Below are 23,999 nucleotides of genomic sequence, written 5' to 3' on the forward strand. Positions count from 1 at the left end.
TTTTTTTTTTTTTGTTTTGGGGTTTTGTTTTGTCTTTTTTTTTTTTTTTTTTTGCCATGAGAAGAGATTTAGGCCTCACTTTCCTTGAGGCCAGCTCTGGGACTTGGACTTGGCTGGCTGCCACTGGCCATCCAAGCTACAGGCTTTGAACTCCCAGGGAACAAGCCAGGAGTGAAAGAAGCTTCTGGGTTAAAGAAGCTCACAAAGCGGAAGGCCAATGAGGGAAAGCTGCTCCTGAGACTCTTACAGAGTATCTGGCCTCACCCCTCTATCCAATCTGCACCAGCTCACCTTCAGCCATTCCCTACAGGAAGGACTGCCAGCCCCCTCTGAGTCCTCTGTAGCCCCCTCAGGACGCTCTCAGTTGGCCCCCATCGGTCCTAGTTGCAAAGATCAGGCGAGACCATGCATATAAAAGCACTTGGGAAAACTCCACATTAGGTAACGACCAGTAGTAGTTCAATGATCTCTCTACATCTGGAATTAAATCTCAGAAGTGCATTTAATCCCTCACTCACTGAATGCCCACTCGTATTTCAGTTTATGAATCCAATGACGACCTGATTCCTCTTCTAGGTATCCGGGGTGCCAAGCAGCGGCTCTAATTTCACTTTGTTGTTGATGCCCATAACCTTTCCCACAGTTTTTCCTTCTAAAATGTCTAACGTTAGGGCAGGGGAGCCTGGGTGGCTCAGTCGGTTAAGCATCTGATTCTTGATTTTGGCTCAGGTCAGGTTCGAGATTCTCACTCTCCCCTTGCCCCTCTCCTTTGCTCACTCTCTCTCAAATAAACTTTAAGAAAATTCCTTTGAAAAAATAAAATGTCTAATATTACCAAATAGTCTATCAACCACACCTCTGACAAAGAGCTAGATTTTCCGGTACACCACCTGCTACAACATGAAGATCTGTGTTTTAGTGCTGCCTACAGTTTGTGCACATTATATTACTGGTCCATGCCATACTCCCCTTTACTTCCTATTTTTCTTCCCCTCCCTCAATAGATTCTTTCCCATTTCCCTTTCGAAATACTTAAGTTGCCAATCCCCCTTTGTAATTCTATTCCTTATTTTTTCCATTTCTCTTTAGCTCTCATAAAGAATCCTTTATTTCCATAATGATTTAATATGGTTTCTTTCCCAATTCTTAAGAATTATGCACAGCTGAACCCTGCATGACTGAGCCTTAGCTTTTATAACATCAAGTTTTCCTACTTGTCTTTCAGAGTAGCCTCACTGTCTTGTAAATCCTTAACTGTAAAACTGAACAGGCCGTGCAGAGCTACAAGATACGTCCGTGAGGCCACATATGTAAAAACACGTTTTCCATATTAGAAGAGACCGGTATAAAGCTAGTTCTGCTGTTTCTCGGAATCTGTATTTTAAAAATAATTTCACTTTTTCCCATCTTTCAATAAAAGCTCTACATCCTGGTGATATGTCTTCTTCAGTATAGAGAAAGAAAAAAATCCCTAAATCCAGTCTTTGAACTGAAGTGACAGTGTTTAACGCAAGAGCAATCCAATCTACAAAACCTTTCTCAATGTCAGTCAAGAGTTTGGGGCCATATCACCTCCCTTCACCCCTATTTTCTCAGTTTCCTTATCAGCCAAGTTGCTGCTCCCAGTGTATTAACTGTTCAAACCGACTTAATAAAAAAAAATATGCCAATTCTCACAAGTCCTTAAATTAGGAAAGAAGATGCAAACACTCAATTTTCTTTAAAAAATCACCGAAAAAACTTTGAGAATCAAAATAGTAACATCTTTAACACTGTGTTAGCAGATTTGCAGAGTGAGAGACACTAAGCAGTTCACATGGAGGCAGGTCCATCTCGGCGCCTGACAGATCAACAACCCCCATGCAGGTGGGAGGGTGCCACGGCGCCCACGGATGCACCTGTAGACAGGTGGGCACTTCTCAGCCCCGTTACCATGTTCCAACTTGTACTGAGGAATAGTCCAAAGGTCCTAGTGTCTGTCTAGATAGCAGCAGCCACATCTCATATCAGCATGGCTCCATCCAATATACATACTTTAAATTATGCCACTAGCGCTTGGGAAAAAGTCGTTTATTTGCATTGTTTCCATTTCTCTACTGTAGTGTTAGGACTCAACATAAGCATCGCTCTTCTACTTCCTATTTACAGCTCATTCAGAATATTACTACAAATACAATATACAATTTTTAAAAACTTATGGGGAACTGTCATCTTTTTCTTTCCTCTTTACAGGTTTCTCAAAATCATTCAACTTAAATGAAAATTTACAGGGACATTTTCTGTACACATCCGAAAGGGCAGAGGTTACACTGATAAAGCCAAAAGAATTTTGCACGGATACAATAAAATACAGAAAACAGAGACTATAGAAGATGTTATTTGGGGTACAAATATAAACAATACAGTACCATTTGAGTAATTTAGCAACATAACACTCATACTCTATAGAAATAAAACTGCAAACCTGGAGAATGCTCTGACAAATATTAAACACTATATATACAATGAGGTAAATGTACCTTGGTCTCTTGAGAGGTAATTTAAGTTTAAAGCAATTGACATTTTGAAGCATCTCCTTGACATATAAAGAAATATCAAACACCCCATTCCATTGGCACAATGTGAAAAAGGGATATCAAAACACGGTTCATGATATTCAATTCACAAATCTTGTTAAAAAATAAAAACAAATTCACTTAAGTTTTTTTAAGCTGTAAGAAACAGGTTGAGTATTATTAACCACATTCTTAGAAGTTTACAATTACAAGTAAGATTGCATAATGGTGTTGAAAAGCTCGAAAGCACGCACGGAGAGTCCTCAGAATGACTCAGAATCCCCGCACTGCTGGGGGGGCGCTGGTGGCTATTCCAGCGTTCTTTATCACACTCAAGAAGCTACCGATTACATGTCCAGATCTCAAAAACCTCTGACTTGGCATTTCCCGCCAAGCTGTAACAGAACCACTGTTTGGAACCTCCACCACTGCCACAGTCAAGAAACACAAAGAAACAGTTGACTTACAATCACTCTTTAGTGCAAGGATAAAACTAAACTCTTGATATGACATGTCTAGTGGGATACTGATTTTGTTCTGCATTTTATTTAACCCTCCACCGTCTTGTTTTACCAAACAGTCTAAATGGGCCAGTTCTCAGACGCAGGGGGAGGGAAGCAGAAGGGAGCTCCCGCACAAGCTCTCTGTAAGGAGAACTGAAATTGGAGATCTTGACGGCCATGGCTCTGTGCACAGACTCAAGGCACTTCTTGAGCATTACCCCCAAGGCAGAGGCACAGGCTCACTTCCTCAGACCTGGTGCTGTCCTACAGCGGGTAGGAAGGGCCGCTGCTTTTGGCACATCTCCTATTGCCACGCAGCCACCTTACGGCCTTCCCACTCCCCGGCCGTGACTGAAGTCCCAAACAGGGCCATCACCCACCCAATCTCCTCGCTTGGGAGAGCCCTCCGGGCAACACCCGTGACTCAAAGAAATGGAAGCATGTTCTACATTTCTGTCATCTGTTTAGATACCAAAAGCAGCTATTTGGTCAGAAGGCTGCTGTGGGGTGATGAGCAGGGCAGGGCGGCGACAAGGCAACGGTCTCCACTCAGGGACCAGCAGGAAGGTAGACTGAGAAAAGAAAGCTGAAGTTACGAAGGAAGGAACTGGGGACACCTGTGCCCCACTGGGTCGTACCCCCTTATCCCCAGTCCTCCGGGGATACTGACAAAATGAATGTGGACAGGTAACTGGCCTGAAGGTACATTTTAAGCCAAGTTTAATCTTGGAAGGTGAGCATCTGAAGATAGGCAGTATAAACAAAGGATTGTGTTTCTAAATGACAAAATTAATACGCTAGTCAAACCTCTCTGCAGTTATGGTCATAGCAATCAGGATCTAATTCATCTTTTAGGTGACTTCCATTTCCAGTATTAGCCAATTGGGGTTTATCAAACTCATTAGCCAAAAAAGGAATTTGCTGCAGTAATAAACCCAATTTAGAATCTCCAACTTTAAAAAAACATTCCCTGACTCACCAAAAGTACATTATATCCACTTAGGCAAGAACAGTACAACTGCAACTCAATCTTTGATTTAATAAAGAATATCTTCAGTAAAAGTTGATTACCTTATAGGAAAGTGAGAAATTATGTATCACAAGTTTCAAATCAGACAAGAAATTTTGGTATGTTCTTAAAATTATATAAAAATAGTTTTAGCATTGGTCCCCTGGATTTCATAAAGCAGATCTGGTAGGCTTAGAAATGGAAAAAAAAAAAAAAAAAGGTACTTAATCACAGAGCTAGAGATTATTAAACAGGAAATCTAACAAAATTATAAAAACAAACCCCTCAAACTAATTCATTTGCTTTGACAAAAATCATGGTAACTACAGAAAAAACTCAAGTTTGGAGTCAAAATATTAACCTCTAAGCACATTTTCCCCATGATGTTTTTAAACACATGAAATTGACACTAAATTCCTATGCATATGTCATTCATTCTAAAATTACTTTGGCTTTAAGACCAAATAGTCTTTCAAATTTATTCTATGTGTAAGAGATAAGACATTATCAGAATGCAGCCCAGTCAGCGTAAATGGCCACGATTTCTTACTGACCGAAATACTGTAAAGGTTATTCTGACCCTTTTATCTGGAAATTGATAGCACTATAAAGTCAATGTCTTGCCTTACTGCTATGATAGTTTTTTCTCTCCCATCAGAGTAAGATCACAGTGATAAAGAGAACTCTGAAAATTATAAGAGCCCGAAAGGACGTTTAGCACTGGAAGTAAAAACCAGTTATTATAAGTAAGTTTCAAGTTAATGAAAAGACCATGACGAGTTTGCTTGAGACATTTAATCTGACTGAAAATGTCTGTAAATGGAGACCCTGCACTCAAGAATGTTTCTTAGCTACCACTCCCAAATACCAAGGGTGTACTGAACTCATAATGTAGCCATGTAGATTAAACACTTGCAGGATGTGCACACGGAAAGACTGAATAGAAGCTGCCTTCTTCAATGTGAGACCCCAAAACCACACCAACTCTGACCTTAGTTACAAAGACAGAAAGTCCACCGAACACTGACTCCTACATAACAAATGTGACTCTCCTGCACACCTGTTAGCTATTCAAATTATTAACTACTTTTACCTTCCTAGAAAAAGGCCTATTATTTAACATCAACCATATCCTAATTTTAAATGTAGTTCATTTCTTAAAAAAATAACACTGTCTTTGATCAGATAAAGAAAAAAAATGGCTTACAGAATGCCACAGAACTTTTCACAAGCAGCTAGACAAATTTTCCCTTTTAGAAAAATTAGTCTGTAGGCTACAAGTTTTAAATTATTAAAGTACTATAAGCATCTAGAGTGCCACTTGACTGAAGGTATACTTAGACGACACAATTTAAATGCAAAAGTTTGAAGTGAGAATATTCAAATATGACCATGATAACATTTACCAATTAATGCCACTTCATTCCTTTAGTGGTTTAAGCACATTTTGGTAGGAGAAAGGCATTTTCAAAATGGAATACCAAACGACATACTACAAAAATTCCTCCAGAAAAACAAAACAGAAAAACAAAACAGAAAAAGTCTGGGTTACCCAGATAAATAAACTTCTCGAATTAAAATACTACAGGTTTTAAGACACACAGACTTTAAACAATTCTAGTCATTCCATGAGAAAGACACAGAAGCGGCACTTACTGGTATAGGACAATCCCATTTTGAAGGCATGTAATGTTCTGAATATGTGAAAGAACAGTAATAGTATACAAAATACAATTGCATAAATTATGTTCCTCACTACTATATGAGGTCATTTTTAGACTCAAGATAAGAGTTTTATAAGTGTTAGCTTTAAGATCCTGAAAGTTATAGAACAGTACATTCAAAGTTTGAATCAAGAAAACTCTTTAGTGGTTCAGAATCCTCTGAGAATGTACTAACCAGGAATAAAATCACTTTCTTGAAAAATAAGAAATGTTTCGTATAACTCAACGATCCAGCTCCTTTACCCTTAAAGATGATCTTCAGCACAGCAGAGTTAACCTAAAGTTAAGATCAGCAATCACCTTTAAAAAAAAAACAACAAAACAACAACCAAGTTTTGTGTTAATTAAAAATAAAGGTAGACTACATAACACTTTGTAACTGTCCTGGGAAAGAAGTGTTCATAGTGCAGAGAAAAGACCCACGTGGCTGTTTCCTGGGTCCAAAGAAATCCTGGGGAGTTTCTCATTGACCTTATCACACTGTTGCAAAAGGAAGCAATATCCTTCTAGCCCCTCTCAGTGAGGTAGAACAGCTGACCTCCCAAATGAAAACCCAGGAGCAGATCTGAAGAAAAAGCAGAGTTCAGGCAAAGCCACAGAACTACATTTTGATGCCTTCCTGTTGACTGAGTTGTGACAATGTTTTCTTAATCCTCAAAGCTGTAAGTCTAGCGGCTCCATTGGCGTACCAACATTCTCTCATAATTTTTGCCATTACTCTCAAGGCCTGCAAGAAAAGAGAAGAAAAATAACAATTAATGCATGCAACACTTTCCATTCATCTGGGTAAGATCTTTACTCTGTACATTCTCTTTCCAAGTGACATGCATTCAATGTTTTGCTTGTTTCAGCATTATCTGTAATAACAAATGAATAGAAACGACCTCAATTCCCATTGGGGAATTGGGTGGGGTCCTGCTGTCAGCAGCTGGAAAGCAGACGGACAAGGGGTGACTTACTTATTAGCAGACCTGAAAAATCTGAATCCTAAACCAGAGTTGTAAATGGTAAAAAAGGAACCTGACTCACACTGGAACTTCCCCCTAAAACCAAGGAATTAACTACATTGAGTTCCTCTGAGGCGAAGTGCAAGGTAAAAATACGAGGATCAGCCAAAAGAGCTGGAACCCCAGATCCTTACCCCTCCCTGAGCATCACATAGTTGGGTGGCTGCAGCACCTCCATCAGCAAAAGACTAGAGGTTTGTATCTGAGAGGGTAAAGCGGAGGCTTCTGACTTGGGGAACATGGGGGCACAGTTGCATACTGACAACTCACTAAATGAGAAGACCATAAGCTTTCTCCCCAAAACATAGGCAGCAACCTATAGCCACTCCTCCAGGCAAGAGACTGTAAGAGTCCTCTCTGGGGACTGCGAGCCCACGTGGAAAGACCTGAAGACACTGCTCTCAGGTTCCCCAAGCGAGCAGCCCAGGTAGAGCCTCCTAAAGACCACAGGTGATAAGCTCCCTTCACGGGCACAGAGCTTCCAGTGTCCTGCTTTTAAACATGAAGAGAGCAGGAGTTTGCTCAGACACCAGAGAAAGCAATATGAATGCAGAAGCTGATACAGAACAAGGGAACTTGGAAAAACAGCTGTACAGAGAAAATATCAACAATTTATCATTAATATCCTCAAGGAGATAAAAGAAAATGTTCATATTAGATTTACCATTGATCGTTTTTTTGCTTCTTATTTGACTTTGGAAAAACTTGACAGAAGAATTGGAGAATAAACTTGATAAAAAATAAAAAAAAGATAAAAGTTGATAAACCTCCCAGAAAGTATAGGAAAAAAAACAGAGATGGAGGAAAAGACAAAATTAGAAGGCCTCTTCAAGAGGTCCACCACTCATAACTAGAGTGGAAGAAAGAGAACAGAGGAGGGGGCGCCTGGATGGTGTGTCAGTTAAGTGTCTGGCTTCGGCTCAGGTCATGATCTTATGGTTCATGAATTCAAGCCTCACATCAGGCTCTGCGCTGATAGTGCAGTACCTGCATGGATTTCTCCCCCCGCCCCCCCCCGCCTCTCCCCTACTTGTGCTTTCTTGCAGTCAAAATAAACTTAAAGAAAAAAAAAGAACAGAGGAAAACTGAAGGGAACAAATCAAAGAAATACTTCAGGGACATTTTCTAGAAATGAACGTTTGCTTCCAGATAAAAAGGACTAAGTTCCTATCACATACATATACTCATTCAACAAAATAATAAATTTACTGAGAGCCTACCATCTACCAGATACCATCCAAGGGACTGGGGATATAACAGCGAGCAAACAGACAAAATCCCTATCCTCATAAAGTTCACATTCTAGAGAGCCAAAACATGTAATTAATAAGTAAGTACAATACATGGAGAAGTAGCGTAAGTGCTAAGGAGAAACAATCAGAAACATCATTTAGGGACAGCAGATAATATAAGTCAGGGAAAGAAGGTGATATTTGAAATGGGTATAACAAGGTAACATCTAAGCGGAGACTTAAAAGAGGGGGCAAAATGAATAAACCAAGAAACAGGGAGTCATGGGGCCAGGAAAGAACATTCACCGTAACAGAGGCAAAGGGAATCCCAGGACAAAAGGTGAGGGATATCCCAAGATGAAAGCTGCACAGTGGGCCTAGAGAACTACGAGTAAAAACTGGAAAATGACAGAAGATTCGGGAAGACATCTCTTCAGTTATTCTATCAGGTTCATATTCTTAAGGTGTTTCAACTACTGAGAGGAGATTTATAAAACCCTGGAAAAGTGAGACTGAATTAGTAAAAAGTACATATAAAACTAATCAAATGGAGAAAAAACAAAAATGACAGCGATGGTATTAATGCAGCAAATTGCACATGTGCTCTTAATCTTGACTAATAACTTTTCCTCATGTTTAAAAGGTCATCTGTTTAGAGGTGCCTGTTTAGAGTTACTTAACAGTAACTGTTAAGTCAGTTACTTAAGCGTCTGACTCTTGATTTCAGCTCAGTTCGTGATCCCAGGGTAGTGGGATCGAGCCCCGCGTGAGGTTCCACACTGAGCATAGAGCCTGCTTGAGATTCTCTGCCCCTCTCCCCAGCTCACATTCATGCTCTTGCTCTCACTCTCTCCTCTCTCTCTTTAAAAAAAAAAAAAAAAAAAAATGCTATCTGTTTAATAATGTGTCTACTCAATGAGTGCATGAATACTTCCAAGTTTGTACTTCACAATATCAAGATCAAATTTGTAAAAGACAAAAAAAAAAATTTAGCCCAGTTTCATGTGTTAAACATGCAAATTTTTTTTTTTTAATTTTTTAATGTTTTTATTTATTTCTAGGAGAGATAGAGAGGCAGCGCGAGCAGGGGAGGGTCAGAGAGAGAGGGAGTCACAGACTGAAACAGGCTCCAGGCTCTGAGCTGGCAGTCAGCACAGAGCCCGACACGGGGCCCAAACCCACAAACCGTGAGATCATGACCTAAGCGAAAGTCGGACGCTTAACCGACTAAGCCACCCAGGCGCCCCGTAAACATGCAAATTTTTAAGGCATGCTTAGATGTATTTTATCTGGGCCTGGATACTTGATTTTGTTGGAGGTAGCTAAGGAGCTCTCTTAATGTCTCAACTATTGAGTCCTACATTATTTTAAGATGCAAAATCAACCACTTAAGTGACCAGCTTCTTATTCCTCTTCACATCTGGTGGAAAATGCTCTGCTTTGCCAATATTATAATAGTGACAGGCAGCAATTAAATACAGATTAAATAAAATTTGTCTTATGAATTCTTTAAATTTACAAGTACAAAAACATTTCTAAAATGTTTGTAAGAGCCGGGGTTGAGAAGTTCAGACACCTGCTGGAAAGTGCTCTCCCTTTATTCCCAGTGAGTGGTCATGCAGGCAATGACATGAGTAAGATGTAACATCATCAGAACCATCTTTCCAATCACCTTATCCACTTTTCTCATTTTAAAAGGTTAGGGTCTAGAGAAGTAAAATTATTTGTCTAAAGTCAGACTCTGAAATGGCAGCCAGGCTGGTCTACAAGACAGGATTCCTAGTTTCCATCCAGCATTCATCTTACCGTTTTGGGCAGCCTTGATCAAAAGGACTCATTTGAATAAAATGCAGTTGCCTTTTATCTGCAGATGACATGATACTATATATATTGAAAGCCCTAAAGACTCCACCAAAAAACCCACCAAAACTGATGAACGAATTCAGTAAAGTTGCAGGATATAAAATCAATGTACAGAAACCTGTTGCATTTCTGGGGCGCCTGGGTGGTTCAGTTAGTTAAGCATCTGACTCTTGATTTCAGCTCAGGTTATGATCTCACAGTTTGTGGGATCAGGCCCTTTGCAGATCACTGTCAGTGCAGAGCGTGCTTGGGATTCTCTCTCTCTAGACCTCCCCCACTCACACACTCTCTCTCAAAATAAATAAACTTAAAAAAATTTTTTTAAAAATCTGTTGCAGTTCTATACACTAATAATGAAGCAGCAGAAAGTGAAATTAAAAATAAAAATCCCATTTACAATTGTACCAAAAACAATAAAATATTTAGGAATAAACTCAACCATAAAGGTAAAAGACCCTTACTCTGAAAACTATGAAACACTGATGAAGTAAATTCAAAATGATACAAAGAAATGGAAAGACATTCCATGCTCGTGGATTGGATGAACAAATATGGTGGGNCAAAGCAGGCTCAGGCTCTGGGCTCCCAACACAGAGCCCGACATGGGGGTCGAACTCATGAACTGTGAGATGACAACCTGAACTGAAGTCAGACGCTTAACCGACTGAGCCCCAAGAAGAACAAATATCATTAAAATGTCTGTATTACCCAAAGCAATCTACACATTTAATGTAATACCTATCAAAATACCAACAGTATTTTCACAGAACTAGAACAAACAATCCTAAAATTTGTATGGAACCACAAAAGACTCCAAATAGCCAAAGCATCTGGGGAGGGTGGAGGGGGACTGATATATCACAATTCCAGATTTTAAGGTATATTATAAAGTAGTGGTAATTAAAATATTATGGTACTGGCATAAAAATAGATACATAGATCATGGAATAGGGCAGAAAACCCAGAAATAAACCTATAATTATTTGGCCAGTTAATATTCAACAAAGGAGGAATGAATACACAATCAGAAAAAGATAGTCCCTTCAACAAATGATGTTTTGTTGTGAACACTGGACAGCCACATGCAGAAGAATGAACCTGGACCACTTTCCTTCACCAGGCACAAAAATAAACTCAAAATAGATTAAAGACCTAAATATAAGACTTGAAACCATAAAAATCCTTGAAGAGAGCATGGGCGGTAATTATCTCTGATATTGGCTGTAGCAACATTTTTCTAGATACGTCTCCTGAAATAAGGGAACTATATCAAAATAAAAGCCTGCACAGCAAACGAAATAATCAAAAAAACTAATGGGAGAGGATATTTTTAAATGACATGTCTGATAAAGGGTTAGTATCTAAAATATAAAGAGAACTGATACAACTAAATACCCCCCAAAATCATCCAAATAAAAAATGGACAGAGGAAGTTAACAGACATTTCTCAAAGAAGATATACAGATGACCACAGACACAAGATGCTCAACATCACTCATCATCAAGGAAATGTAAATCCACACTTCAATGAGCTATCACCTCACCCCTGTCAGAATGGCTAAAATCAAAAGCCAGAAACAAGCATTGGTGAGGATGTGGAGAAAAATGAACCCTCTTGCACTATGGTGAGAATGCACATAGGTGCAGACATTTAGGAAAACAGTATGGAGGTTCCTCAAAAAATTAAAAAGTAAACTACTCTATGATCCAGGAATTGCACTACTGGGTATTTACCTCAAAACTACAAAAACATTAATTGAAAGGGATACATGAACCCCTATGTTTACTGCACTATTATTTACAATAGCCAAACTATGGAAGCAACCAATAGATGAATGGATAAATATTATTCAGTCATAAAAAAAGAATGAAATCTTGTCATTTATAACAACATGGATGGATCCAGAGGATATAATGCTAAGTGAAATAAGTCAATCAGAGAAAGACAAATACCATACATTCTCACTTGTAAATGGAATTTAAGAAACAAAACAAACAAGCAAATAAAAGAAAAATGAGAGAGAGAGACAAATCAAGAAATAGACTCTTAACTACAGAGAACAAACTGATGGTTACCAGAAGGCTAGTGGATGGGGGTCTGGGTTAAATAGGTGATAGAGATTAAGGAATGTGCTTATCAAAAAAAAAAAAAAAAAAAGAGAGAGAGAGAGAGAGAGATGGTGAACTTAAGCTTAACCATATTGGTAAGTGCATTAAATGTAAATGGATTAAACATTCCATGTAAAAGACAGATAGAAAAATAGATAAAATAAAAACGCAGATGCCTTGGTTCATTGGTAGATTTAAACACTATTCTGATACTTTGACAGATGTACTTCAGATTGAACATGAAAACCAAATTATTCTGTTTTTCACTCACTGGTTTAATTGCCATAAAAAAAAAAAAGAAACAAAATTCTTGTGTCTATTTTCCTTAAAGAAAAGAGGCAAATTTCCATTTAACAAGCAGAAACAGTTTAGAAAATTGTATAGTATCCAAGAGAAACACTCACTTCACAACTCTGCCATCTGTTTGGAATATTTGGCCTTAACTTCTGTTCACAAACAACTTTTCTCATTTCTTCAACTGACGGATCAGAAGGTACAAGATCATAATAAGGCAGCTGGTAATCTTCATGAATTCCTATATTGGTTAAAAAAAAAAAAAACAATTTTGAAGAATTTATTCAGATAATGCCAGACCATTCTTTGTCCAGACAGAAAAGGAACACCTGAGACTCCTACTTCAGGGTTCCATCCATAAATTAACTAAGTGGAACAGCGCTTGAGCTTGCTCTATCTCAGCCACATCTGCACCAACAACCCATGGTTCTGAGTTGGTACTGGGCCCACAGCTTGAAACTAAGTATCACCATGGGATCAGCAAAGGCTATTTAAATGATGGGTAACCAGGAGTGACAGTTTCCTATAGAAGCCTATGGTACCAAAAAATGAGAGTTTTAATTTTGTGACTGCTCACTCCCTCCCTTGGCATAGGGATCTACACTCTACCATGGAGCTGTAAATCCTACAAGCAAATCGGAGGTGCAAGTCCTTTACCTCTACTTGGATCTGTCCTCTTTACTAAAACACAGAGACATGCTCCCCCTCTTACTGTCACATAAACTCAAGACCTTAGTCTCAACCAAGCCTGGGTCCCCAAGCGTAAGAAACTATTCCTCAAGTAAACACTGGAAGTTCTCAATCTAAAACTTAACGTAAGTTAAAACTTAGCTTAAACGTAGCGTAAGGGTGATGTAACCGTATTCTGTATTTATAACTTCCAGGTATGGAGTTGGACAAACTACCCACAATCTCAGGGGGAAAATAAGTTTGACTCAGGTACATGCTAGAAACAGCTTCCTCAGTGGCCTCTTAAGTAGTCATCCACTCTAAATAACTATATGGTGAGATAACAAGGGCTTGGTTTCTGATGCTTCCCAATATTTAAATGAAAAATAGAAAAAGAACACACTAGAATAAGCATGCCATGTCATTTCCTCTCACTACAGGTTTTATCTCCTTTATTTTCTATGGTACTCTCAGTGATCACTGCTGATTATGTATAATTACACTCAATTAAAAAAGGCTAGGGACATGAGAGTGGCTCAGTTGGTTAAACTCCTGACTTTGGCTCAGGTCATGATCTCATGGTCAGTGACTTTAAGCCCCGTGCTGGGCTCTGTGCTGACATCTCAGAGCCTGAAGCCTGCTTCCGATTCTGTGTCTCCTTCGCTCTCTGCCCCTCCCCTGCTCACACTCTGTCTCTCAAAAATAAATACTAAAAATTGTTTTTAATTAAAAAAAAAAAAGGCTATCCTTTAACAGCTTCTGTTCATGACAAACTATTGGGGCAAGGGGAGAAATTTACCACCAATGGAACATCGTCGAGCTATTTCCCAGAACACTAAGCCCATTGCATAGATGTCGGCACGTTTGAAGGATTCAAAGTGTTTCATGTTTATGGAATCATCTAGAACTTCAGGGGCCATGTACCTAAAAAAGAAGTCGGCATTTTACTTTATGTATTGGTGGCCACAATACATTTGAACTCTTTCATAGATTTTTTTTCTTCCCTTTTAGCATGGTTCTGCTACTTTTTATAATGATTCACACTTCCTATAGAAATTTTCCCAAAGTTCATAAAGTACAAAGGAAAAAATCATTCCATTACTACCACCCAGTGTTCATACTTTGATCAGCATCCTTGCAGGTATCTCTCTATATACACACATATGCAGACAATATTGCAAAACTAAGATCACACTACACTCAAACAGATTAAATATCCACCTGATTTGGAAATTAATGATGTCAACTAAATCCCATGAGAAGCTGAAACAGCAATTTCATGCTATCATGCTAAACTTAATGATCTTAGTTTCCAATGAAAGACACACATATAATAATCATGACTATTATAAATGTCCTAACATACACCACCTACTTTGTCAAGTACTATGCAAGGACCATCTAGACACCTCCTCACTAGAAGAGGATGGAAGGAAGTAAAAGACATAATCCAGGGAACAAAATAATAGGAAAAAATGAATGTCAGTCCTCCTATTTTTTAGAGGGCAAGCGAGGAAGGGGCAGAGAGAAAGGGAGACAGAACCCCAGACAGGCTCCACACTGTCAGTGCAGAGCCTGACGTGGGGCACGAACTCACGAACTGAGCTGAAATGAAGAGTCAGACACTTAACCGACTGAGCCAGTCAGGTGCACGCACTGTAGGGTTCTTAAGTTTTAAAAAGCCTACTAAAGTTAGGGATCAGGATCCACAAAGACCTGACCTGTAGCAAGCACTGTCTTGGACCCTTAAGTCAAGAGTTCTGAGAGTCCCTGTTGAATCCAGAAATCACAAATCACAAAGACAACTGAGATAGAAAAAAGCTTGGCCCTATCTATCCAAGGCCGAGGCAGGAGTGTGAAGATAATGTCATGGCAACATGCTGTGATAGAGTAAGGCCTTTTGGGTCAGAAAGGCCAAGGTTCCAATCTCACCTCTTCCGTTACCATCCATATGAGGCTGACCCCATTACTTAACTTCCATGGGGCTGTTTCCTCATCTATGCAATGAAAGCAAGGACATCTATCTAGTCATGTTCTTTTGAAAACTCATCTATTCAACCAATGTTTACTGAACACCTGCTCTGTATTAAGCACCGTAATGGATGCTGGGGATCCAAGGCTGCTCTCAAGCAGTCTGCCATCCACTGGAATATATAGATAGATAAACGGAGAGTTATAATGTGCTAAGTGCCTTCACAGTCCAGGTTCAGCCTGCTATGGCAGTGCTTGGTAAGAGCATTTCACTGTCGAGAAAGGGCTTCCTATGAGAAAGGAAGGGTGAGGACAAATCAGGGAAACAGCACATGCAAAAATTATGAGGAAGAAAGAAAGGTGTATTTTCAGGAACTAAAAATAAGAAAATGGGGGTCCCTGGGTGGCTCACTAGTTACGTCTCTGACTCCTGATTTTGGCTCAGGTCAAATCTTGCAGTCTGTGGGACTGGACCGCATGTCAGGCTCTGCACTAACAGCACAGAGCCTGCTTAGGATTCTGATTCTCTCTCTCCTTCTCTCTCTGTCCCTCCCCTGCTCGCTCTCTCTCTCCCTCAAAATAAATAAATAAACATTTTTTAAAAATAATAAAATAAGAAAATGGTTGGGCTAGCTACAGTACAGCACATGAGGAGAGCATTAACTGAGATAATACATACACAAGACCCACTAAAATAATTGGCACAGGGGCACCTGGGTGGCTCAGTCGGTTAAGCATCAGATTTCGGCTCAGGTCACGATCTCACAGTAGGTGAGTTCGAGCCCAGCGTCAGGCTCTGTGCTGACAGCTCAGAGACTGGAGCCTGCTTTGCAGTCTTCGTCTCCCTCTCTCTGTCCCTCTCCTGCTCATACTCTGTCTCTCTCTCTCAAAAATAAACAAACATTAAAATAAAAATGATTGCCACATACTGGGCAGCCTATTAATGTCAGCTACTATTGTTATTATAGTTAATATAACTAATGATAATATTTCTGGAAAGGCCACCTTTCATCAGCAGGCATCTTTTAAAGTCAGGTAACCTTGGCTTCAGAGCAGGCAAAACCATGAGATCTTCTACCTGTGGGCAATCTAATAAAGTACAGGTTTGAGTTTCAGAAGATATGTATATACAAATGAGAAGGAAATGAAAAAGAAGTTGATTTCAGAAGATATCAAACACTGTTCACAAATATACCTTTTTGTTCCCACTCTGTGGTTCGGAGCAATATCAATCGTATCTGTGGCTGAATCGTGTCTCACTGCCAGTCCTAAGTCTGCAATGCAGCAAGTGCCATTCTTCTTTACTAAGATATTCTTGGACTTCAAATCTCTGTGAGCAATGGCTGGTTTCCCTAAGGAAACAAATTAAACATGACTGTTTAAAAGGGGTTACCAGTCACAACTCTCACTTTTAGGTTCAAAGTCTCAACTCCTGTCCCAGCGCAGTGTCACAGCATCTCAGCCCACATCATCCACGATACCTGAACAATTACTGAACAACCCCACGCAAGTCATCATACCAAATGTTGCCGAAATTACATTTCTTCAAAGAAAATAGAAAAAAGAAGATTCTCTAAAAGACGGTGCTCAGAAACTGTAAGTCTAGCAACTCAAAGCCTAGGGTTTAAGGATGTTAGTTTGCTGACATCTCATGAATTATTTATAGAACTCTAGTCACAGACTGAGATTTCAGTCCAAGAACCAAACATCTACATGACTTCATCTACCTCCCAACTGTAATGTACTCATTATTAAGTTCACAAACTTTAATACTAACCACTGGAAGACATGTTACTAAAAATCATAATTACAGTGTGGAAACCCTAGAACCCTCCTCCATTGCTGGCAGGAATGGAAAACAGTACAGCCACTTTGGAAAAAACAGTCACAGTCCAGAAGTGCCTCAAAACCATCAGTTACTGTATAATCTAATAATTACACTGCATAAGAGAACTGAAAACATATGTCCCCCCACCCCCAAAAAACATGTACACCAATGTGAGTGGTGCCGCAATGAGTAGAGAATCTCTAAACAGATTCCCACGTTCCTAACTCCACCTGAGATTTTCAACAGAAAGATACAATAATTTCATTTAAAACCTCATTTTAAACATCTCCATTTAGGCTGACTTCTTACAAAAATTTTCTAACAGACATTAGATTCAGGGGAATTTAAAGCTTAAATACCAGAATTACTTTGAGTTACCTTGGGTACCAACAATCTCCATGTGAAGATGGGCAAGTCCACTTGCTGTGGACAAAGCGAGTTTTATCATTCCTTCCACGGTAACTGTGTATCTGTTCAAATAATCAAAAAGGGATCCGTGCTCATGATAATCTGACACCAACCAGAGCTGAGTCCAGGTACCGTTGTCTACAAAGTAGAATAACAACATTTCAGATGGGCTGCAGAACATTTAAGATTTATCAATTCAAGAGTTACCACTTTTTACTCTCAATCTTGAAATCCACACCCATAACATACGATGATGGTACCTTAAGTGTGCATATCATTCCCTTCACAGTTATACTTTTACATACATATCTTTTTGATCCTCTGAGTAAGCCCCCTAGTCTTGAGATAGGCAAGGATAACTAATCCCATTTAAGAGACAAAGAATCATAGTTGCAAAATGGTGACCTTGAATCTACACAGACAGTAACAGAGCGGGGACTCCTTAGTGGCTAGAAAAATGTCTGGTTCAGGTTGGGTGCTCGATGGTTGTTTCTAGAAGGAGGAGGGAAATGAGAGGGAGGAAGATGAGAAGTATCTGGAGCCTAGTGTGGCCACAGTAGGAATGGAATAGTACAGGACAAAACTGTGAGCTTAAATGAAGAAATGCAAGCTTTAATCACAGACTGTACCTTCAGTTCACAAAGAAACCAGATAAGAGGATTATGAATCCAAGGTTTCCAGCTTAGGAAAAAATATAAAAACTGTGGTATCACTGGCACATGGGAAAGCTGAGACAGGAACTAAAATGTCTGGAGGGAAAAAGCTAGGGCTGAACCCAGTTTTACATAAGGTGATTCTGAACCTCGACAACTAGCAGTATGTATTCCAAAAGGTTGCATGTAAGCTGATACTTGGATTTGAAATGTGTTTCCCCATGGGAATCATAGTGAGGATTCTGGCTAGGCTTCTAGGCTAGACCGGTCCAGAAAAGCCTATCTAACCTAGAAATAGCAAGAAAATCACATATTTCATGAAATCGCGCAATACGACAATACTAGGAGGCAGCACAATTCAGTAAAAGCAGCAGGCTTGGAGTCATTCTGACCTGGAGTGAAAACCAGGGTTTAATGGACTGGCTGTAATGGACTATGGGACCTCAAATAAGTTTCTTAACCAACATGAACCTCTGTTTCTTCTCTTATACAAGAATGCCTTACTTTTACAAAAGTGTTAAGATTTAAAAACTAAGATAATTGATTTAAGCATTTAGTGCCACTAAGAACTTAAAATGTGCTGTTTCCTGTTTCCTGAGGCACCTGGGTGGCTCAGGCAGTGGAGTGTCCAACTCTTGATTTTGGCTTAGGTCATGATACTAGGGTCGTGGGATCGTACCCAGCGTCAGGCTCCGTGTTGAGCATGGAGACTGCTTAAGATTCTCTGTCTCCCTCTGCCCCCCTCAACCCACTTGTGCTTGCTCTAAAAAAATAAAAAATTAAAAGAATTTTTTTAAAATGTGCTGTTTCTTTCCCTACTGGTTGTAAAGCACACACAGATACACACACACACACATACACACACCAAAACCCCCATCCAACTGACATGAAACAGCATCTATATTAAAGGTTGTTACTTGAAGAAAAGCAACTCTGATTAGAAGAGAATAAGAAAGGTATTTTCAGAAAATTATAGAGGGGATTTCTGGGTACTTTCAAAAGAATTTAGATATTCATGACACTAGTTCTTTATAAACTTGTTCATCATAAACTAATTCTATTCAAACTTACATGTTTTCTTTCCCTTGATACAGATGCATCACTACCTTTATCTGCATGCTTAGTAATCAAGACTGAATTCTGAAAGGCTGACATATAAACAGGAACACAGGCAGATGGAAGAAAGGGATATTTTCTGAGGTAATTAGCAGGAGAGGCAGAAGGAGGAGAAGACGCTGTGCAATAGGAAGGGTTGTCTGAGGTGGAATTAACTAACTCAGGAGGATAAAGATAAAGGAGAAGGGAATTGGGGTGGATGGACTAGTTTCTGGGCCAAGTCCATTAGCCCCTGACAAAGAAGAGAGGGAGGGTAGGGACGATGCGGCAGGGGCAGCCAGTTCCCATGGTGACCACCAGAGGACAGCACCAGCTTGGCTGCAGCCTGAGCAAACGGGGGAAAAAGAGAGTCCAGGGCAAGGAGCACAGGGATCTTGCACCTGTGTTTGCAACTTGAAATATGCCCCAAACAGGTCAGGCCTGGGAGACGGCTGGAGACCCAAAATACAGATTGGAAAGCAACTGCCACGGCCGAGTTTGATACTACGCACGTGGATAAGTTCTTCAAAGAAGCAATTACTATTTGTAGACATAGAGCTTTCGTATCATCAGTAAGCAGAGTCTTGGAAAACAAAGACAACTACTAAGAAATAATAAATGAAGACTGAATATCTAGAGTCATGGAACATTGTTTTTAAGGTTGTTTTAAGGGTGGGAGAGGAAGCTAAATGATGGGAAAGGCAGGAGAAAATTAAAACGAAGGACTTGGTCAAACTATGATCACTGCTTTTGCTTATTTGTTTTGTTTGTAAATTAAGTAATATGGAATTGGTAGTAACCAATGATAAATCACTGCCTATATCCATCACACCCATCACTATCCCCAGGTCACAAGAAGGGGATAATCAAACATTATATGCCTCCTGAGAGGGTACATAGGAAGTATACGCTATATAGGAAGGTATATAACATTACCAGGAAACCAGTGAAATGTAATCAGATTCAGTCTCTAATTCTAACTACCAGTTTTTAAATACAAGGAGCAAGTACTGAGATACGATGGAAACTCAATCAACAGAGTCCAGAATGTGATGAGCCTGACAGGACAAACAGTCCGGTTTCTTCAACAAACAAACTGCAAGAAGAAAAACAAAAGATGAAAAGGGAACATAGCAATTTTAAGGGATCTAAGATAATTATCAACCAAACACAATGTGTGGATTAAAGTGACACAAAGTGACACAAAGTGACAAATGCAATATGTGAACTAAAGCTATTCCTAAAGTGAATGACTAATTATTAAAAAAAAAAAAAAAAAATGACCACTGCAGAAATTTGAAAGTGACTAGATATCTGATGACATTTCAAAAAGGGACAATGGTTGGGGCGCCTGGGTAGCTCAGTCGTTTAAGCAACTGACTTCGGCTCAGGTCATGATCTCACAGGTTGTGGGTTCGAGCCCCACGTCAGGCTCTGTGCTGACAGCTGCCTCTGAGCCTGGAGCCGGCTTCGGATTCTGTGTGTGTCTCTCTCTCTGACCCTCCCTTGCTCACGCTGTGTGTTTCTCTCTCAGAAATAAGTAAAAAAGTAAAAAAAAATTTTTTAAATAAAATAAAAAGTGACAATGGTCATGTGGTCATGTTTCATTAAAAAGATCCCTCAATTTAAATATAAAAATTAAAATGTTTATAGAGAAAAGATATAGCATGTCTTTGGCTTCAAATAATTCAGATAGAGGCAGAAGGTGGAACCAGAGATCAAACGTGACTGGCAACGAGCGAACGATCATTGTTGGAGCTGGGTGACATGCATCCGTTATACTCCACTCACTCCACTGTTCCATGTAGTGGAAATTTTCCATAACTAAAAACTAAAAACAAAACAACCTAAGCAATAAATGCTTACTGCAAATTAAGTTTGAAAACACAGAGAAGCAAAAGGAGAAATCATCAAACACTTAATATTCTGAAGAAATAAATACTGTTGAAGAAAACGGGAAGGGAGGGGAGGAAAAAGAGGACTACGGTTTTGGTCTGTCTAAAAGAGAAAATGGTAGCATTTTTTAAAAACAGGAAAGCTGGGAAATACATCTGATTCCGGGTGGGGATGACAGGATCTAACACAAGTCTCTGATGAAGCTACAGAAGCAGGGACTGTGGCGCAACAGTAGTAACTGAGGCCAAGACACTAGGTGAAGGGCAGTCTGAAGGCACTGCTCAGTCTCCACTCATTCTGACTCTCCACTGACATGGCTTCTTTGCTTCCTGCGGCATTGGATCTGTGCCACAGGCAAGAAAGCATCTACGTGGTCACCAATGGGCAAGACGGTCCTGAAAAACTATTCCTCTACTTAACTGAGTTTATTTAGTTTATTTTATTGGGGCGCCTGGCTGGCTCAGTCGGTTGGGTGTCCGACTTCGGCTCAGGTCATGATCTCGCGGTGTGGGAGTTCAACCCCGCATCAGGCTCTGCGCTGACAGCTCAGAGCCTGGAGCCTGCTTCAGATTCTGTCTCCCTCTCTCTCTGCCCCTCCCCTGCTCACACTCTGTCTCTGTCTCTCTCTCTCTCTCTCTCAAAAATAAGATGAAAACATTAAAAAAAACCACTTCTTAAAATTTATTTTATTTATTTAAAAGACAGCCCCTGGCACCTTAAAACACAAAATACACTGAGCAGTTATTTTTACTCTTCCTATTAATAAGGTCATTAGTATATATGAGAATGCCCTAATAGTCATGAAGAAATTTAAAGGAAACAGATCTCTGGTCTCTATCCTACCTCAAAATTTTGAGCAACCAGAGTTTATAAAATTTTTTCTGTGTTATGACTATCCTTAATAACTAACTTGCTAAAAGAACATTCTTTTAAAAAATACATATAGCTCTTTATATTTTATGAAAACAATTAGAGATTTAGAAACATGTAGTCAAGAGTCAAGAAAATCTTTAAGAAGTTCCAGTTTCTAAAGGTTTCTAATATATTCTATTTGACGTAATGGGTCTAATCTGTATGGCAAACGTTGATTTCTCACCAAATCTGACAATGTTTAGTAGACAATATTTGTGGAAAGGCTCAAGTAGATTTCATTCTACTCAAAGGAGAAGGAAATGTTACTGACCTTTATTGTCTGCTGCTATAAATCCCAAGATGTTTTCATGGCGTAACATTACAGTCTGATAAATCTCAGCCTCACGGAACCATGAGCGTTCTTCTCTAGAGGAGAATATTTTAACAGCAACTTCTTCTCCTCTCCACTTTCCCCGCCAAACTTCTCCAAATCGACCTTTACCAATACTTTCTTGTAACACAATAGTTCTTGCAATTGTTCTCTGAACGAGCAATGGTAAACCTAAAGGTAAGCACAGGCATTAAGGAGTGACCCAGGAATAGAGTAACTCTTAAAGCTCTATCTTTAAGGAGCTTACAATCTCACCGGGAGACAGAGACTTTATTTACAAAAACAGTAATTCATAATAAAATGAAAATAATAAATACAATAAAAGAATCCAGAAACTGCTGCCTAGAGGGTCCAGGCAGATTTTGTAAAGTAAACTGAATTCTGACTGTCCTTTATAGAAGGGTTAGGACCAAAGGAGAAGAGGAGCTAAGGTATTTAGGTAAGAGGAATATTCAAGCAAAGGAGATGAATGGAAGTTTACAGAACCAGCTTGGATAAACAGAAGGGGATGGACGTGGTGAAGCAATGGAAGAGAAGGGAAGCTGTGCACAGAGTATGAAGAGTACTGAATGCAGAGCTCAAGATGACCAGTGAGAGCTGTGGATAAAACAGGAACTATTAAAAATTTCTGAAAAGGGACCATAAATGAGGAGAAGTAATTTAAAGATCTTATCTTAGAAGGATGAATCTGGTAACGGTTTTATTGATGGGAGGAGAAATGTATATGAACATAAGAAACATAAAATCAGTATTTACAATCCATACTGACTTTAATAATCAGTAAAAATTATCACAGGAACCATTTCAAGACAAGCAACTTACTTGCTAGGAAATGGCTGCCTAGGCAACATTAGTATCTTAAAGAACGATGCCAAGGAACTTATAACTTGGTGATGGGACGTTGGCATTATTTCACTATCTGAACATGCCCTACTCTAAAATATGTATTTTAAAAATACTGCCACACTTACTCATTTATAGAAAAGAATTTATCACTACCTACAACATTTAAGTAACACTGTATTTGGAACTATTCCAATTCACTTAATATCATATCCCCTTATGGCCTAAGGAAATGTCATCTTAAATTATACTGACCCTGACAATAAAAATACCAGTATAAACTATGTTGTACACTTGTATTTTATTTATTTATATGACCTATACAGGTAAAATTGTGTAATTTATATTCAGAGTTGCTTGCTAGACCAAATTAACCCAATGACAGTAAATGAAAATATGTGCTCTCTTGGTTTCCTGATGTGAAATGCTTATAAGTCTGAACAGTAAATTTTTACTTATAGTGATCAGAAAGCTAAAAATAGATTGTGAAAAATTCTTATTTAAATCAAGGAGCTCTTTAATATAATGAATAATCAAGTCTTAATTATGTTATTTCATAGATACTAATTTACAAGATTTTCTTAATGTCTTTGAACAGGGTCACACTATATACTTAAAGACATAAAGCATATGTATGAATTAACTTCAAGAGGCGACTCTGGAAATTAGAAAGGCAAGGGTAGGCGCCTGGGTGGCTCAGTTGGTTAAGCGGCAGGCTCTTGATTTTGGGTCAGGTCATGATCTCACAATTGTGGGTTTGAGTCCCACATCAGGCTCTGCACTGAGCATGAAGCCTGCCTGCAATTCTCTTTCCCTCTCTCTCTGCCCCTCACCCACTCTCTCTCTCTCAAAACAGATAAATAAACTTAAAAAGAAGGCAAAGGAATACAAGAGAAAGAGGAACTGCAAATGGGAAGTGAAAATGTCTAACACATTCAGGCCTCATGTAAATGACACGGTCAAGAAAGGCTACCAGAACAAGGAAAGTTTCTGTCTCCCCATTATCACTGGATTCTAGATCCCAAACTAAAATTCAAAACCAAATCTAGATTCATCATATTATCTGTACTTCATTACCATAAGCCATATGAAAATGT

General features: G+C 39.2%; 1 protein-coding gene across 2 annotated transcripts in view; it reads right to left on the reverse strand.

Annotated features, from left to right (window-relative positions):
* Positions 1-2,055: 2,055 nt before the first annotated feature.
* TGFBR1 (transforming growth factor beta receptor 1) overlaps positions 2,056-23,999 on the reverse strand; it is a 29,628-nt gene continuing 7,684 nt past the window's right edge. For both annotated transcript variants that reach the window (XM_077756105.1, XM_077756104.1), the window contains exons 3-8: positions 22,000-22,230; positions 17,143-17,310; positions 16,132-16,288; positions 13,765-13,889; positions 12,407-12,537; positions 2,056-6,518 (exon numbers count right to left, since the gene is read on the reverse strand). In XM_077756105.1, coding sequence (XP_077612231.1) covers positions 6,393-6,518; positions 12,407-12,537; positions 13,765-13,889; positions 16,132-16,288; positions 17,143-17,310; positions 22,000-22,230 — 938 coding nt within the window. In that variant the 3' untranslated portion in view covers positions 2,056-6,392. The remainder of the gene's footprint in view (positions 6,519-12,406; positions 12,538-13,764; positions 13,890-16,131; positions 16,289-17,142; positions 17,311-21,999; positions 22,231-23,999) is intronic.

The sequence above is a fragment of the Crocuta crocuta genome, unplaced genomic scaffold (assembly GCF_008692635.1).
Source record: "Crocuta crocuta isolate KB4526 unplaced genomic scaffold, BGI_CrCroc_1.0 scaffold431, whole genome shotgun sequence".
Lineage (NCBI taxonomy): Eukaryota > Metazoa > Chordata > Mammalia > Carnivora > Hyaenidae > Crocuta > Crocuta crocuta.